The 15,215-nt window shown below is 35.9% G+C and overlaps 2 protein-coding genes across 2 annotated transcripts in view; one reads left to right on the forward strand and one right to left on the reverse strand.

Annotated features, from left to right (window-relative positions):
• Nucleotides 1-15,215, forward strand: part of pigk (phosphatidylinositol glycan anchor biosynthesis class K) — a 92,583-nt gene that overhangs the window by 60,275 nt on the left and 17,093 nt on the right. The gene's annotated exons all lie outside the window — the stretch shown is intronic.
• st6galnac5 (ST6 N-acetylgalactosaminide alpha-2,6-sialyltransferase 5) overlaps nucleotides 1-15,215 on the reverse strand; it is a 72,560-nt gene that overhangs the window by 4,276 nt on the left and 53,069 nt on the right. Inside the window, exon 4 of the mRNA XM_023336186.1 lies at nucleotides 2,933-3,040. Within this exon, the coding sequence (XP_023191954.1) occupies nucleotides 2,933-3,040 (108 nt within the window). The remainder of the gene's footprint in view (nucleotides 1-2,932; nucleotides 3,041-15,215) is intronic.

A 15,215-nucleotide genomic window follows, 5' to 3' on the forward strand; every position in this document is an offset into this window, starting at 1 on the left:
ATTGAATTTGGACCTTAAATAAACAAAAATTATTAAAAAAAAGACTTTAACCGACCTGCGCCAGGATTGAGGATATGCTGAACATTGAACAGTTTGTTCTCTTCTATTGAGAAATCTAATAAGGTTTGTTGCTTGTTCAATGAAACGGTCCAATTAAAGTACTGGCTGAGATGAATGAGACGTGAGCTGTAAATTTAATCAATAAACTCCGCTAACGAGGTTGGTTGACAGGAGTGAGCCTGAGTTTGTGATCCAAATGAAGTCCAGAGTTTTTGTGACATGGAAACATTTTTGGAAGAATAAAAACTGTCACGTCTGCAGTGAAAATGCTCCATATTTCATTTTAGATATGTTCTACAAATACATCTGTAAATTAGGAAAATGATTTACAAAACTTTTTTTTTTTAAATCCACAAGGACTGAACCACGAATTAAAGTGTCAAATAATTGACATTTATTTTCTTTCAGCTTCTTTTAAAAGTAATTTTAAAATAAATTTATCGTACTTTTTTCATTCTAAACAACAAATTAAATATGCAAATTTTTAGGCAGATGACAGAAAAACAGATATTTGTGAAAAAGTGAGCTGCAAATGACTGAAAAATTAAAAAGGTTCTTGCATGACTGAATAAATGTAAGAAAGGAATACAATGTTTTTGTTGTTTTATTCAAAGATCAACAACAACAGGAAATCACTCTTGTTGTGTTAATCAGTGGCCTGGAGATCTGTTGGATGTTAGTGGTTATATTTACTAGAAAAAGTAAAATTTATGCAAAAACCTGGTTAATAAATTAAAACTGCAATTTTGTTGCATTACTAACGTTTTAACATGTGACATTTTAGTGTTTTTTTTCTGTAAAAAACTGAGTGGATTTTCTCTAGTGCAGAATTGTGATCGCAGGACCCATAAAACCATCAAGAGGACCATAAATGGCCCCCGGGCCACACTTTGTACACCCCCACAGCAACAAAACCATAGCGATGCTGCGTATTACACTGTATTACATCTCTATCTAAATCTGTTCTTAACCCTCTATGGCATGGCGTTGCCCTCAGGCAACAAACCACATAGCTGTACCTCACATTGCTCCTTTATTTTATTTTTTGGGGGGCATGATTTTTGACATATTTTTGTCCAAAAAATAGTTCTTTTATGAATATAGTTTTTGTTTGATTTGTATTTCATTTCTCATAATCAGTGTAGACAATCTTGGTGTTCTAGACCAATGTTACCCTGAGGCAACAAACCCAAATCTGGTTCCAGGAGGTGTCAGAGTCCGATTTTATGATTGACATGTAATTAGGGACCACCAAGCTCCCAAAGAATGCAGGAAAATATTTCTTCCCCACAAAAATAAAAAGTCATGCCATAGAGGGTTAAAGAAATATTTTGTCATGAAACAATATTCCACTTTTATGCTGTAAAACACAACTCTTTATATTTTAAATCCACATTAGGAAAAGGACAGAAATGCGTCTTTAATGTTTTTCTGAATTAAGATTCTCGGCCACCGCGCCTTTTGTCTCCTTATCAGCCGACGATCCATCGAGTGGCAGCCAATAACCGGGTCGTTTAATCGACGTCACGCTGCAGACAAGGAAACATTTTAAACTGTTGTGGCTGATGATGCTGAGCGGCTCAGAAATCAACTAACCGTAACGCACAAAAGCTTTGAGTCAAGTGAAACAAAGAAAGAAAGAACAGAAGAGAGTTCATCCAGGTGAAATGGAAAGTTTTATCTCAAACAGAAAATGCAGGTTTTCATTTGCATCTGTTTGGGTTTTTGGTTTAAATTCTCAAAGTATTATCTTTCAACGTCTTCAAAGACGTTCATCCAACTTCAATAATTTTGAATCACTGGGAAGTGAAAGAACATGTTTTCATATTTATACATGTAAATACATTACATTAAATTAACAGTGGTATCAACTGATATTAGTCATTGTTTAATATTGATATTAGTCCAATAAGTAAAACCGGGCCGATATTAGCAACCGATATTTATAGCATTTTTACGTGCTTTGAGAGTCGAGGGATTGATCAGTACGACAGCTCGGGGGAAAAAAGGAAGAATACAAATTATAATATAATAGAAAATTTCAGAGATTAACCTAAATATTTCTGAGATTTCTCCAGCCAATTTTCTACTCTTCAAACTCAAACATTTTTTTTGTTTTTTATAGAAATCTTTGGAGATCAACCTTAAAAATTTATGAGTTTCCTCTAGCAAATGTGTGACTTTTCAAACTCAGAACTTTTCATGCTTTTTCTAGAAAATATCTGAGATTAATCAATATTTTTCTAGCAAGTATTTCACCTTTCAAACTCAGAAATTCTCTTGTCTTTTCTAGAAGATTTCTGAGATTAATCTAAAAATTTCAGGTTTTTCTCAAGCAAATTTTTGACTTTTGGAGCTTCAAGAAGAGACGAGGAAAAATGTCCTCTTTTGTCTGTCAACAATGGCCCTAATACATCATTTTCACATGATATTTGTTTGACCATATTTCTTTTCAGTGTCAAAAGGGGGCTAAGTTCAAAGGCACATCAAAGTTTGAGGATTATCTGGTAAAAAATGATTTAAAGCTGTATATCTTTTTACTTCCACTATTCCACTATTATGCACAATTTTGTGTTAAGCTAGAACTCAACTCCTCTTCCCCCCCAAAAAAAAGATAAATGTGAGGTTTAAATGTGACAAAAATATATTAAACCTGCAACACATATTTACACATGGACATGCAATTATGGGTATCAGCTTTCCACAAATACCTGCTGTCACAAAATCCATTATCAGCTGTTTCTTCTTCGTTTTTGGAAACTATTAAAACGTTTCTTATCAAGCGCTGTGGTGCAGCTCGGCCTGGAAACCTGTCAGTCGGTTCTTGTCTGGGAATTTGTCGTTAACATTCAGCTCCACCTTCGGCTCTCACCTGCAGAAGTCGGGGGCCACCATGCCGTACACGTTGATCCTATCGCAGAGCTCCAGAGCGATGGTCATGGTGAACCAGCCGGTGCTCAGCCACGAGTTGGAAATCTTCCTGCAGACATAGGAAGACAACATTTCAGATCGCTTTGAATGCTCTTTATTAACTAAAACGGATAACCAAGGATCCCACGTCAATGAATAAAGATTTATCTTGATGCACAGGTCGATTCATCTGACGCCTCCCAGCATCATCAAACTATAAATCCAGACGGATACAAATGAAATCTGTCAAATAATCAAATTCTCAATCAGCTTTGCTCTTCGTTAAAATCCCATTTTCCAGCTGCAGTGGTCCGTCTGCTTTTCCACCACAAAGAGATGAGATCCGATGAAATAAATATGAAGTGATATTTACATTGCATTAAGAAATCTCTTTCCATCTAAATGTTCATCAGCTCTGAAGCAGAATTTCTCCCGCATTAAAAATACATCTCACCACTCAAAGGAATAAAAAAAAAGATAGAAAGTTAACTTGGTTTTGAAGTCGTGAACTAGTTCTCTTGGTCTAATTCATGTTTTATGTTTATGCATATTTATTTTCTTATTTGTATTTTTCTCACTCACAGAGAAAAAACTATTGAAACAAACAATAGTTTTTATATTATATCTGTAAATGTTTGGATGGAATCATGAGAATCATGATTGTTTATCATGTTAAAGGTAAATTAAAGGTCCAGTTGCTTCAGCAATTAGAGGAAAACACTTCATTGTTTCACTCAAAGCTTATTTAAAATTTCACGATTAAAGTGAATCTCAAATATAAAGAAAAACAGATTTAATTTAATTATCTGCTGATTGTGGGTTAGAAACCAGAATGGACAAAAAGAAGATTAAAATAAAATAAAATTAATAAGTGTTATAAATTCTAGATTTACTAAATTAGCTTTTTAAAATTTAATTTGTAATTTTTCCCATTTGTATTTTGAATTTTATACTTTCACACCTAATCCACATAACCAAGACTGTTATGAAGATTTTTTTTTACTACTATTATTTCACTGAAAATATTTGGATGTAAGCCTTGAAGTATTTCAGAGGAAGCACATAGTTGACCTTGTTTGGTTAAATCCAAACTGAGGGCTAATTTTCTAAAACTCCAGGCAAATATGTTGTCTAATTTTTAAAAAACCTACTAAATAACAAATAAATAACATTTGCTTAATTTGTCAAAATGTACAGATTTTCAGATCCTACCTTGTGTCTGTGTATGGGTGTGTTCTCCCTGGCTTCCTCCCACCATCTAAAACATTATTGTTAGGTTCACTGTGGTGACGAGGTCATACTCTGTTTCAATAAAAGGTAGTTGAGGACTGAGAGCCAGCGGAGTTGATCCCAGACAGTTGTTTGACGGCGGCTCTCCGTGTCTGGCTTCTCTCCCCTCGTCTGCAGAAAAGCATTTTGTGTTCTTGGTTGATTCCTAGCAGGTTGGGAGCCAAAATAGACCCAACACACTGAATGATCTAAAATTGCCCTTAGGTGTGTTTGTGTGTAAGTCCATTGTCCCGTGGTTCACTTCTTATTACCTGAACTTGATCCATTATGCTTCCTTGATCAGGTTGAATGTTCAGGACATTTTTTGCTCAAAATTATTCTCTGACAATGAGATTTCAGTCTGGTCAGTTCTGCCTATTTTGGGCCTCCTGTCACTTTAAATCTAAATAATCTGCTGGCCACGCCCCCCAGCTCAACATTTTCACTCACATGTGAAAATGGCTGCAAACAGACCTGCAGTTATGCAACCGTACAGCTTTGAAAAGCAAAAGTAAAGCCTCCTGCACAACTAAAAATAACACAGCAAGTGGTTCCTGGATGGTAAGTCAACAACAAAACACTTGTCATTCCCAGCAGATGTTGTACAGCGCATACAGCACTAAAACCAGGTGACCAAACTTGCTAGAGTTCAACTTTGGTTGCTAGGTGACGGGCTGAGGTTGCTAGGTAATGAGTGCCTGTCAAATGCAATTTTACATTTTCCAGACACCAAAATCTTTGACTCATTGCCAAAAAATAAGCAGTTGAGTGAGTTTTTTAAGCAGATGGTCTGTTTTTAGAAGCAGCTGAAACCCAAATGGAAGCATAAAAACGCACAAAATGTGAATTTTAATCAATGAGAATCTGATCATCGCCCACCAGGTTGAAGGAGTTCGTGTTTTATTTGGGTCGTTTAACCAGTAGCTGTGAACATCTCAGGCCAAAACCTTCAGTAAACTTCCAGACTCCTGATATCTGGTTGCTGTCCTTAAGACTCAGCTGTAATCTCTGCCAGGCACAGCCGTGCAGACGGCTTTCGCTGCCGTCATCAGAACTCGTCTGGAACAATTAGTGGTTCTGCAAACTGGCTCATGAATATTTCAGTGAAGAAATGCATCACAACTGCTCTTGTTCCCTCATTCGGAGTGTGAAGATATTCATCTTTGAGCTGATGCAACATGTAACTAGGATCCTTCAGCTGCATCTCACACAGCTGTGCATTTCATCATGCCGGCTCAGTCTAATCCTGACCAAGATCAGAACAGGTGCATATGTTTCTGCATCAGAATCTGATGGGCTGTTCTTCCAGATTACCCTATTAGCACAAAATGTTGCATGTCTGAAAGTAAGCCTTGAAACTATTTGTCACTCTGAGTCATTAGATGGTTTTATTCACTAATAACAAGCCGCTCACCATATGTGTAGATTTATGAGAGAAAATGAACCAAGCTGAGAACAGGAGGAAAAGCAATATTTCTGCTTAATGCACTGAATTCAGTAATTAACTACGCAGCAGTGCCATCTGTATTATTCTACCAACAGTAAACGTATGTATAGAACACAAACTGTTCGCAAAGAACAGAAATAGTGAAATTGAGCAAAAAATTAGTTTTTTCTCTGCAGGATAAATACATGGAAAACATGTGTTTGAGTCTGGGAGCGTGGCTCATTTCCATAATAATTTAGAAAAATTAATGTTGCATATAGAGACTAAAATGCATCTTCAAATATCCCTATGATCAACGTTTTGTTTTTTTTTTAAAGTGAAATAATGATAGGACTTTTAATGATAGTGGGGTTTTTTATATTAATTTGTTAATTATTAATAGTACAACTGTGGACAAAATCCAAAATATTTGTGGTTCATTTGTTTATAAGTCCAGTTCATTTGGGAAGGTGTGAATGAATTCTGATGCCGACCAAAAAAGCAAACATTAATCCGTCTAAAAACCTCAATCTCAGTTTGGTTGAATTGAACTCTGGTGCGGTTTGAATGCCAAGCGGACCGGATACCGCTCCACAAGCAGGAAGTGGACTATAGTGCAGGGCATTCTGGGTAAATACAACCAAAATGCTAGCAGTAGAAATGGGTCAGGGTGTTTTTACCAAAGACAAAAGAGAAATCCTAAACGCTAAAATATGACGCTACTCCATTTCTGTTTACATTTAGTGAAGGAGGAAGTTGTGCTCATGTCTTCTTCTGAGGGTTTTATGTTTTCTTCAGTAGTTCCTAGTGCAGCGCCCCCACAGGCGAAGAGGGGAACAGGTTTTTCAATTAGCTGGTTCGTTTGACAGTGCAGTGAGAAAGCAAATCGCAGGAGCTAAAAATGTAACAAATGTTGCAAATTTGTTTCTCAGTTGAACCGAGTCCACTGGACTATCAGGAGTGAAAACAAACAACCTAAGAAAGCAAAACACATAATCTGCTCCTCCTGAAACAGAAGGATTGACAATGGCAGCAAAAGTTAGGTTGAAATAACCTTTTCGGATGAAACGTATTTGCTCCAGGTGGTAATTTGTTTGGTGTGGGTGGTGAAGGATGCAGAGTAGATTTCAGTCTTGCTTTTCCATGGGAAGAGAGAGAAAAGCTGCACCATGTCTGAGCCTACGGCCATATTGTTTCATAATCCATCCAAGACTACAGCTGAGGCCGACTCATTCTGTCATATTGGACTTTCTAAAATGTAGTATTGATCTTTACCTCATTTTAAGCCGAGGCAGTTTCAGTTAATATGATCAGCAGCGGAACTGGGTCCAATAAACCGGATATCGTTTTGTATTTTTTACCCCTGGGAACTGTTTGAGCACTTGTTTTTGACTTTTTCAAGACACAGTATGATATTTCTCTGATAATCTTCAAAACCAAACAAAAGGAAACTTATGAAAAATAACTTGATAAAAAACAGTATTTTTACTGGTTTTCAATTTCAAAGCCATTTTCTCTGACTAAACACACTTATAGTCAAAACTCAAACCTGGACTTCCATATATTTATAACAAAGTTACTTATGTAATGGTTCTGTCAAACGAAAATGATAAATGTTTTTATGAAAAAAAAGCTATTTAGCTTACCGAATTTTACTGCCTATTTAAAAAGCCGGGAAGATGATGAATTTTTTTGTGCAAACTCTGCTGTAAAAAATGTTTGCTTCATGATTATAGAACAATTTGAATCTTAGATTTAAGAGGAAGTTGACACAACTGCAAAAATACTAAAGCAGGGACGTCTAACATGGAGTCAACAGTAAGACGACTCATGTAGCTCCGCAGGTGTTGTTTGTGAGCCTGAAGTTGATCACATAAGAAAGTAACACTGCTGCTTTTACCTTTTAGTGTCCAAAAGTGCATGTGTCAAACTCAAGGCCTGAGGGCCAAATCCAGTCCGCAATAACTTTTTATGTGGTCTTCTAGATTCTAGGCTAAACACTAAGTGTTTAAATATCATGTTATCAATCAAATCAATGCAATTTTATCTGCTTATTGCCAAATTATATCAATCAGTCCCTCCAGTTTCTTGAGAATTATTGTGGAAATTCACACAAAATCAACAAATACACCCTGGCACTACTGGCCCTTTAAGAGCATTCATGATCTTGATTGGGGCCAAAATGGAAATGAGTTTGACTCCCCTGGTTGTTTTCAGATTAGTGTTTTCGAAAGATGTAGTGCAGTTTTACCCTTGTAAATAAAACAAAAACTGTTTATGTCCAGAACAATGAGACTCACAATCACTGCCCTGCTTGGTAAAATAAAGTCTTTTTTGTCCAGATATATAGCTTTTAAATACATGGGTCATTTCAGCTTTCTTTTCCTCTTCACTGGACAAATCTTCAATTTTAAGCTTCCAATTTTACAACAACTTGTGATTTTTTAAATGAAAATGAGTATTTTAGAGTTCCAGTTGTAAAGAAAGCATTGCAAGAGTGATGTGTGCCCTTTAAAGAAAGTCTGTGGAAATCAGGTATATGTGATTTCTTAAGATCAGTTTGACAAGTTTTCTTCTTTATCTCCCAACCTGCCTCATACATCTGCTGCTTTTCAAAGGTGGTTACAAACTCTTTAGAAACAACCAGGGAAAAAAAAGAAAAACACTCCCGTTGGGGGATGAGACCTAAGCAAGGCAAGGCTAAGAAGAAAATCCCACTCGCTTGCTGCTGAATGAGGTGACACTTTGGGAAAAGAGGGCTTATATGTTTGAAAAGGTCTTCAGTCGTTGCTTTATAGCCCAACAGAGAAGAAGGTGTACAGGGATGCGTCAGGCAAAGAAATGCTGAAATAAAAGATCTTCACAGGTGTTTAGATCTTGCTTGTAGAAGCTGTGAGGCAATGAGAAAATGTTTCCTGACAGAGGAAGAGATTTTAAAGAGTGACTAAAATCTTATTGAATATTACTGAATTATTTCCATGATTGCAAAAAAACCAAAGCTGTGGCACTGAAAAACGAATCCCAAATCAACAATTGCTTTCAAAAACAAAGTCAGGGATTAGAAAAATCAACCGACAGAGACAATTTTAAATTTTCTCTGTTTGGCCACGATTCAAAATATTGAAAATGAGCACAAATAAAAGCATATTATTCAAAAATACTTCAGTTAGTGGGCAAGTTAAAACAAACTAATAAACCTTACAAAACATTGCTCCACTCAGGTTGGCAATACAGAGTAGAAAACAAAATATTTTTTTCTTTTGGTTAACCGTTCCTTATTGTTTTTGGATGCTGTGTAGTTGGACAGATTTTTGGCAATATTTTTCATACTTTACTACTTTACTATGATGTGTAACCATAGCAACAGTTTACACCAGGGAGCCGCTGATTGGAAAAGCTGAAATGCAAAATATCTTTTCCTGCCAACAGCAATCATCACCGTCTACAATAACTCTTTGAAGAATTTGAATTAATATGAGTTAAAACAACATTTAATTTCCTTTTGGGATCAATAAAGTATTTTCACTTTTGAATTTGAATAAGCATGCATGAAAAGTGCTGTATGTTTGCTACCACACCATGCTAGCAAGCTAAATGTTAACTTGTTGAGAGTGCTAGCAAACTAAATGCTAGCACTTAGCATTTAAATTGCTAGCTAAATTTAGCTATCTAAAGCTATCATTTAGATACACACTCATAAACCTTCTCAGAAGAAATGAAGATCTTCCAGCTACAAATCCTGAGCTGGGAACAAATGAAACCCGTGGAGTTCATAAGTCTCAGCGTTACATTCATGTCTCATCTACTACAGCTGCCATGCTTTCAACCGAGGGTATAAATGGTTGCCAGGTAACAGAATTACAGATGCTCTAACAGTGCATTTAATCTTTTTAGATAAATATGACTCACTAACGTCTTTTATCAAGAGGCCAAATGTTGTTGGCAAAGCATCCTTCCATCTGGAAAGAGTGAGTCTGTTGGCTAAAAGAAAAGAAAATGGAGTCACATTTACCTCATGCTAAGAGAAATAAGTTGAGGACTAATCCCATAAGCAAGCAGGAACATGTATAAACCCAGTTATTTAAAAACATTTTTTTAAAAAGCATTTACTTGAGTAGTATTTTCTATTAACTGTCAACAACTATTACAACATTAATGTTAAGCTTTGACACAAAAGTGGAAGCCGCTAGCCAAAATGTTTGTAGTGCTAGCCCTAAAAGCTAAATTAAATATAAGAGCATGAATATAAGTGTGTAATTTATAACCAAAATTTCAAACCAGATGTTAAACCTTATTCAACTGAAAGTTTATAAAACATCCAATTACATTTGTGCACAAGTGCAGTAAATGTTTTCAAAATGTGCAAAAATGCTAAACTCTACACAAAAAAATTAGCTAGAACAAAACCTACAACAATGTATTGTTCAAAGAAAAAAAGAAGTGAATATCCAACAAAAAACCTCAGGAATTCTGAGGTCAATTTGAGAAATTTTCTAGAAAAAACCTGTGAAAAGTCAAAAATTTATTAGAAAAAAACTCCAATGTTGTTTTTGTTTTTTTGATTAATCATAGAAATTTGAGGGAAAAAAACTTGGAATTTCTGAGATTCAAAAGTCAACAATTTTTACATTTCAAACTAAGAAATTTTCTTCAGGAAATGTTAAAATTTCAGAGATTTTTTACTGGAAGTTTACTCTTTTTTGTTGTTGTTTGCTTTCGACAATGGCCCCGTTGTAAATGTTTACACTTAAGACAGCAGTACATAAATCCGTACATGTCTTTGTGCCCCAACTCATCATCTAAATTACTAGCAGTCTGTTAAAACATGAAAACTCTGCCCTGATTTCAGATTTATGATCTATGAACTTTATTCTGTTAATGAAATCCTTATTTTATTCTTGTGAACCTTTTTGAGGCATCGCCTTGTCTAGAGAACTGGATGTATTTCTACACCAATAATTCAAATAGCTACAAGAGTAAAATTACTTTTATTTAATATTAATCATATAATCCAGCGATAAAAAGCTGTTTATTGTGAGTTATAAATAGAGCACAGAAAGAACTGTCTGTCTTTGTCTTCCTTGTGTGTCTCTGCTGGTCCTGTGATTGACTATTTTAGATCCTTTAACAGCTTTTTTAGCCTCCAGCCAAAACACTAAACTGGGTAAAGCTGAAAAAATGAAATATACTGATAATTAGAGCAACATTTCATGTTTTGCACTTCTGAACAGTGATCTATACCAAGCCTTCACTTCCGCTCCTATAAATCATGCAGAGTCTGTTATCCTTTTACATGTTTGCCTGGTTTCGCCCTGGTTCTTCCACCGCTGTGCTCCCAGGAAAAATCCACCAACAATTTATCACAACCTGTGTGGGGGAAGCGACCCACTCCCACTGAATCAAGCGGCGAACAGCGCCTGAGCGACAGCATAATGAGCGGTGACAACGCGCTTTTTCTGTCCGGCCGTCGTCGTTATTAGAGTCAGGTTGACTCAGAGCGATGCTATCGCAGCTGAAGCACCAACTTCTCATTTTCATTTAATTACGACTGGATCCAGGTTGTCCTGTCTGGAACATGTTGATTTGTTCTGGTGGGTAAACAACAAAACAGGGCCTCTGGGCTTTAATATCACAACATCCCTGCATGCGCACCCTAATTTTGCAAATTAGAAAACTTCAAAGCGCGGTGTCTTGTCATAAAGCAATCTGCTACGGATGCATGGAGGCCCTAATCAGGAGCCGTGCGGCTAATCTCACTTAAGAAGTCTTCCTCATTTCCTTGTTTGTGAGCATGCTGGTGAATAATGTGGTGTGAAATGTCAAGCTCTTGGCTTCAATGGCTGTATTTTAAAGAGACAGGAGGGTGGCAGCGAGTGGGATGTCACGTTTATCCCTGAGAAGGAGCGATGTGATGTTTGCACAGTTTGGCATTGCAAATGTAGCTAAAGCACCTATTTAATGGGGAGTTTAATCTGGATCCCTGAGACTTAAAATCTTATTTTTATCAAAACATGGTTCACATGACAACAAAACATTTACACTTTTAATTAATCAAGAAAGCAAACTGAAAAATAGCAGGTTCGTTGACAGTTCCTTTAACTCGCAGGTGTCAAACTCAAGGCCCCGGGGCCAAATCTGGTCCGCCAGAGTTTTTTATGTGGCCCTTTTATACTAAAAAATTACATCAATAAGTCCCTCAAGTTTTTCACAAATCTGCAAAATTCACAAAAAATCAATAAATTTCCAAATTTTTTCTGATTTTATTGCACATTTTGTCAAAAACATTGAGTTTAAGTGGCTGCTGTTTCAGCCATACTTAATTTTACAGTCTGTAATTGATGCGAATAATAAAAAGTCATAATCAATCATACATTGGTGCAAGTATCGTAAAAATTCCTTACAAACATTTCTAAATCGACACTACAAAATCTGTAAATTTGATGGCAAAAATCACTAAAACAATCACAAAATCCTGGAGGACCAGCTAATTAGTGATATTTTAACCTTTTAATTGGTTTTATCAACATTTACTGGCACAACCGGCCCTTTAAGAGCATTCGGGTTTCTGATATGACTCAAAATGAAAATGAGTTTAACACCTTTGTTTTAATTCTTTACGATGGTTAACAAGTTACAAAACAGTGTTGGGTTTAAGATTAGAAAATAAAAAATAGAAAAATAAAATTACAAGAATAAAGCGAAAAAGTTAAAAGGACAAAGTCATAGTATGACAAGAATTGTCATAATTTTACAAAAATAAACTCTTAGGAGAATAAAACAATAATATTTTGAGAATAAAGTTGTACGAGACACAAAATTAAGATAATACAAGAATAAAGTCAATAGGGGAATAAATTCATAGTATTATGAGAATAAAGCTGTAGTAATGTGAGAATAAAGTCATAATATTAAATTTGCATGAGAATTTTCTCAGAATATTATAACAAAATTGTAGTAAACACATCAGATTATTATCAGTAGCAGGACACAGCCACCTATCAGATTATTGGTAATAATCTGATAGGTTATTACCTATCAGATTATAGGTAATAACCTATCAGATTATTATTGGTAATCTGATAGGTTAATTATTATTAACCTATCAGATAACAGCATCAGATTTTTATTGGTAATAATCTGATGCTGATGTGTTAATAGATTATGGATTTATTTATTTGTAAAACCAAACTGAAAGTATAACTTCACAACATATTGAACATTTAAAGTTCTCATAAAATTGTGACTTTATTCTTGTAATTTAATTATTTGTATCCTAATCTACCATGTGAGTGGCGGCAGACGAAGGTTATTTAAAAGTGTGATTGGGTGTAAATACTGTAAAAATGCCTTTCCTCTCCAACAATATGAACCCAAAAATCTCCTCTATAAAATGTGAGCTCAACGTTTTTCTTTGGTTTCGGCCATTTTCCACTACATGCATGTAAATTAAGGCTGGTTCTTGCCCAGTCAGTTTGACCCGAGCGTCAGAAATGATTATGGTCGTGTTAAGGGTTGATTACTCTTTCATTTCTCTCTCCCTTTTCAAACTGTACTCAACTTGCAGCGAGCTTTCCGTCTGATCACAGCTTCTGTTTCTGCAGCGTGTTTCTCTCCACAGGGGCAATAATAGCACCATTAGCAAGTGGTTTTTGTGTATGCGGAGCTTTTTCAGTCTCTTAACATCCCTCGTCTTGATTCTGCTCATTATTTGCAGCAATTTTCTTTTGTTCCTGCTTTTTATTTCATTTCGCTCTGCTGAGTCGCAGGAGAGTTATTAAAAATCTAAATCTGGAGGGTCTGTGGAGCTCACCATAGAGACACAGGCAGATCCAAAATAAAGCCCTTACTGATGCTGATTGCAGCCCAGTAACCCTGGTTACTCCCTCTGAAAATCTCAGCATCAGCATAAGCCGCCTTCATCTCCACCTCATACATCATAGCACGAATCTCTACTGTCCTAAAGACTTTCTCCTTCAGTTTGGATATTTCCTTCTGTCCAACACACTCTGCTGTTTTTAATGGTTGACCCTGGTGATTAAAATCAGCCAGTTTCACTATTTCTGCTCCTTCCAGCTTCACCTTTGCACCTGACTCAAGCTCATTCACCCACATGTATTCTGTTTAGCTTCTAAGGATGTTTTGACACCTGATAATCCAGTAGATTTGGTTCAATTTGGGACCAAAGATGCAACATTTGTTACATTTTCAGCTGCTGTGGCTCGCTTTCACACTGTATTGAGTCCTAAAAACAAACTTATGGAACAACAATCAACAATAGACAAAAATTCGTTTAAATATTTCAGTAAAGTATACTCCATATTTCTAGGTGCCATTTAATTGCTGATGAGTTAAAGCCACTGTGGAAGCAAAGGGGATGGGAGAGCCCAATAATAAGGTCACACAGTGTTTTTTTTAAGTTATCCTCTATTTATTCTTTGTTCAGACATACACTTTTATTTACTTATTTTTCTACTTGTTTGCTTTCTTTACCTTCCTTTGTTTTCCACTTTCCTCCCCAAAATATCTTTGATGCTTGGTTAATCAATTAGAGAACAGAAAAATAATGTAAGAATCTGTGTTTCATTTTTGTTTTAAATGTATTCATTTTAATGTATACCTCCTTGTTTGTTTGCTTGTTTTTTTCTGTTTGGTTGGTTATTTTATTTTTATTGCTGTTACTCATTCTATTATGTGGTTAATTATTTTGTAGGTCAATACCCCGTCTTGCTTTTTGTCAGTCTTTAATGTTTGTTCTATACACACTAATTAGTGAATAGTAGAAAAAACTAAACTTGTTTAAAAGCCTGTTCCCCTCCTCACCTGTGGGGGCACTGTAGCAAGAATGACTGAAAGAAACAACATAAAAACTTTTAAAGAAGACATAAGCACAACTTCCTTCTTCACACAATGTAAACAAAAGTGGAGTTGCGTCAAATGTGAGCACTTTTTGTCTTTGGTAAAAGACGATGAACTATTTCTCTCCCCAGCGTTTGTTTTGGATTCATTTACCCATAATACTTTGCGCTGTAATCCACTTCCTGCTCATGGAGCGGTCTACAGTCCGCTTGGCATTCAAACCGCCACACAGTTCACTTCAACCAAACCAAAACCAAGGTTTGTAGGCGGACCAGAGAAGACATGGACGCAACTTCCTTTTTCACAAAACGTAAACAAAAATGGAGTAGCATCAGATTTTAGTGATTACAGGATTTCTGCTTTTTCTGTAGTAAAATCATTATGAATTTTCAAATTCAATCAAATCATGAGATGGTAAAAGATTCCCACCCCTACTATTCACCCTGGTTTTCCTTTAGATGTAATCATGAATAACTCGTGTTGCATCGCTCCTTTAATGAAAACACGTCTTTGGTTAGTAAACTCTCATCATTTCTATTACATGTACATTTCCTGTCTCTCAGTTTGCCCACCATCAAACTGAGAGGGAGACTTATCAGTCAAAAATGCTTAAAACGTGTGTGTGTGTGTGGCCATTTAAAGGTCACCTTCCATTTGATTGAAGTCAGAGTGAGTTTCCTTTAGAAAGAGTCCA

Source organism: Xiphophorus maculatus, chromosome 6 (assembly GCF_002775205.1).
Source record: "Xiphophorus maculatus strain JP 163 A chromosome 6, X_maculatus-5.0-male, whole genome shotgun sequence".
In the NCBI taxonomy this organism is placed as follows: Eukaryota; Metazoa; Chordata; class Actinopteri; order Cyprinodontiformes; family Poeciliidae; genus Xiphophorus; species Xiphophorus maculatus.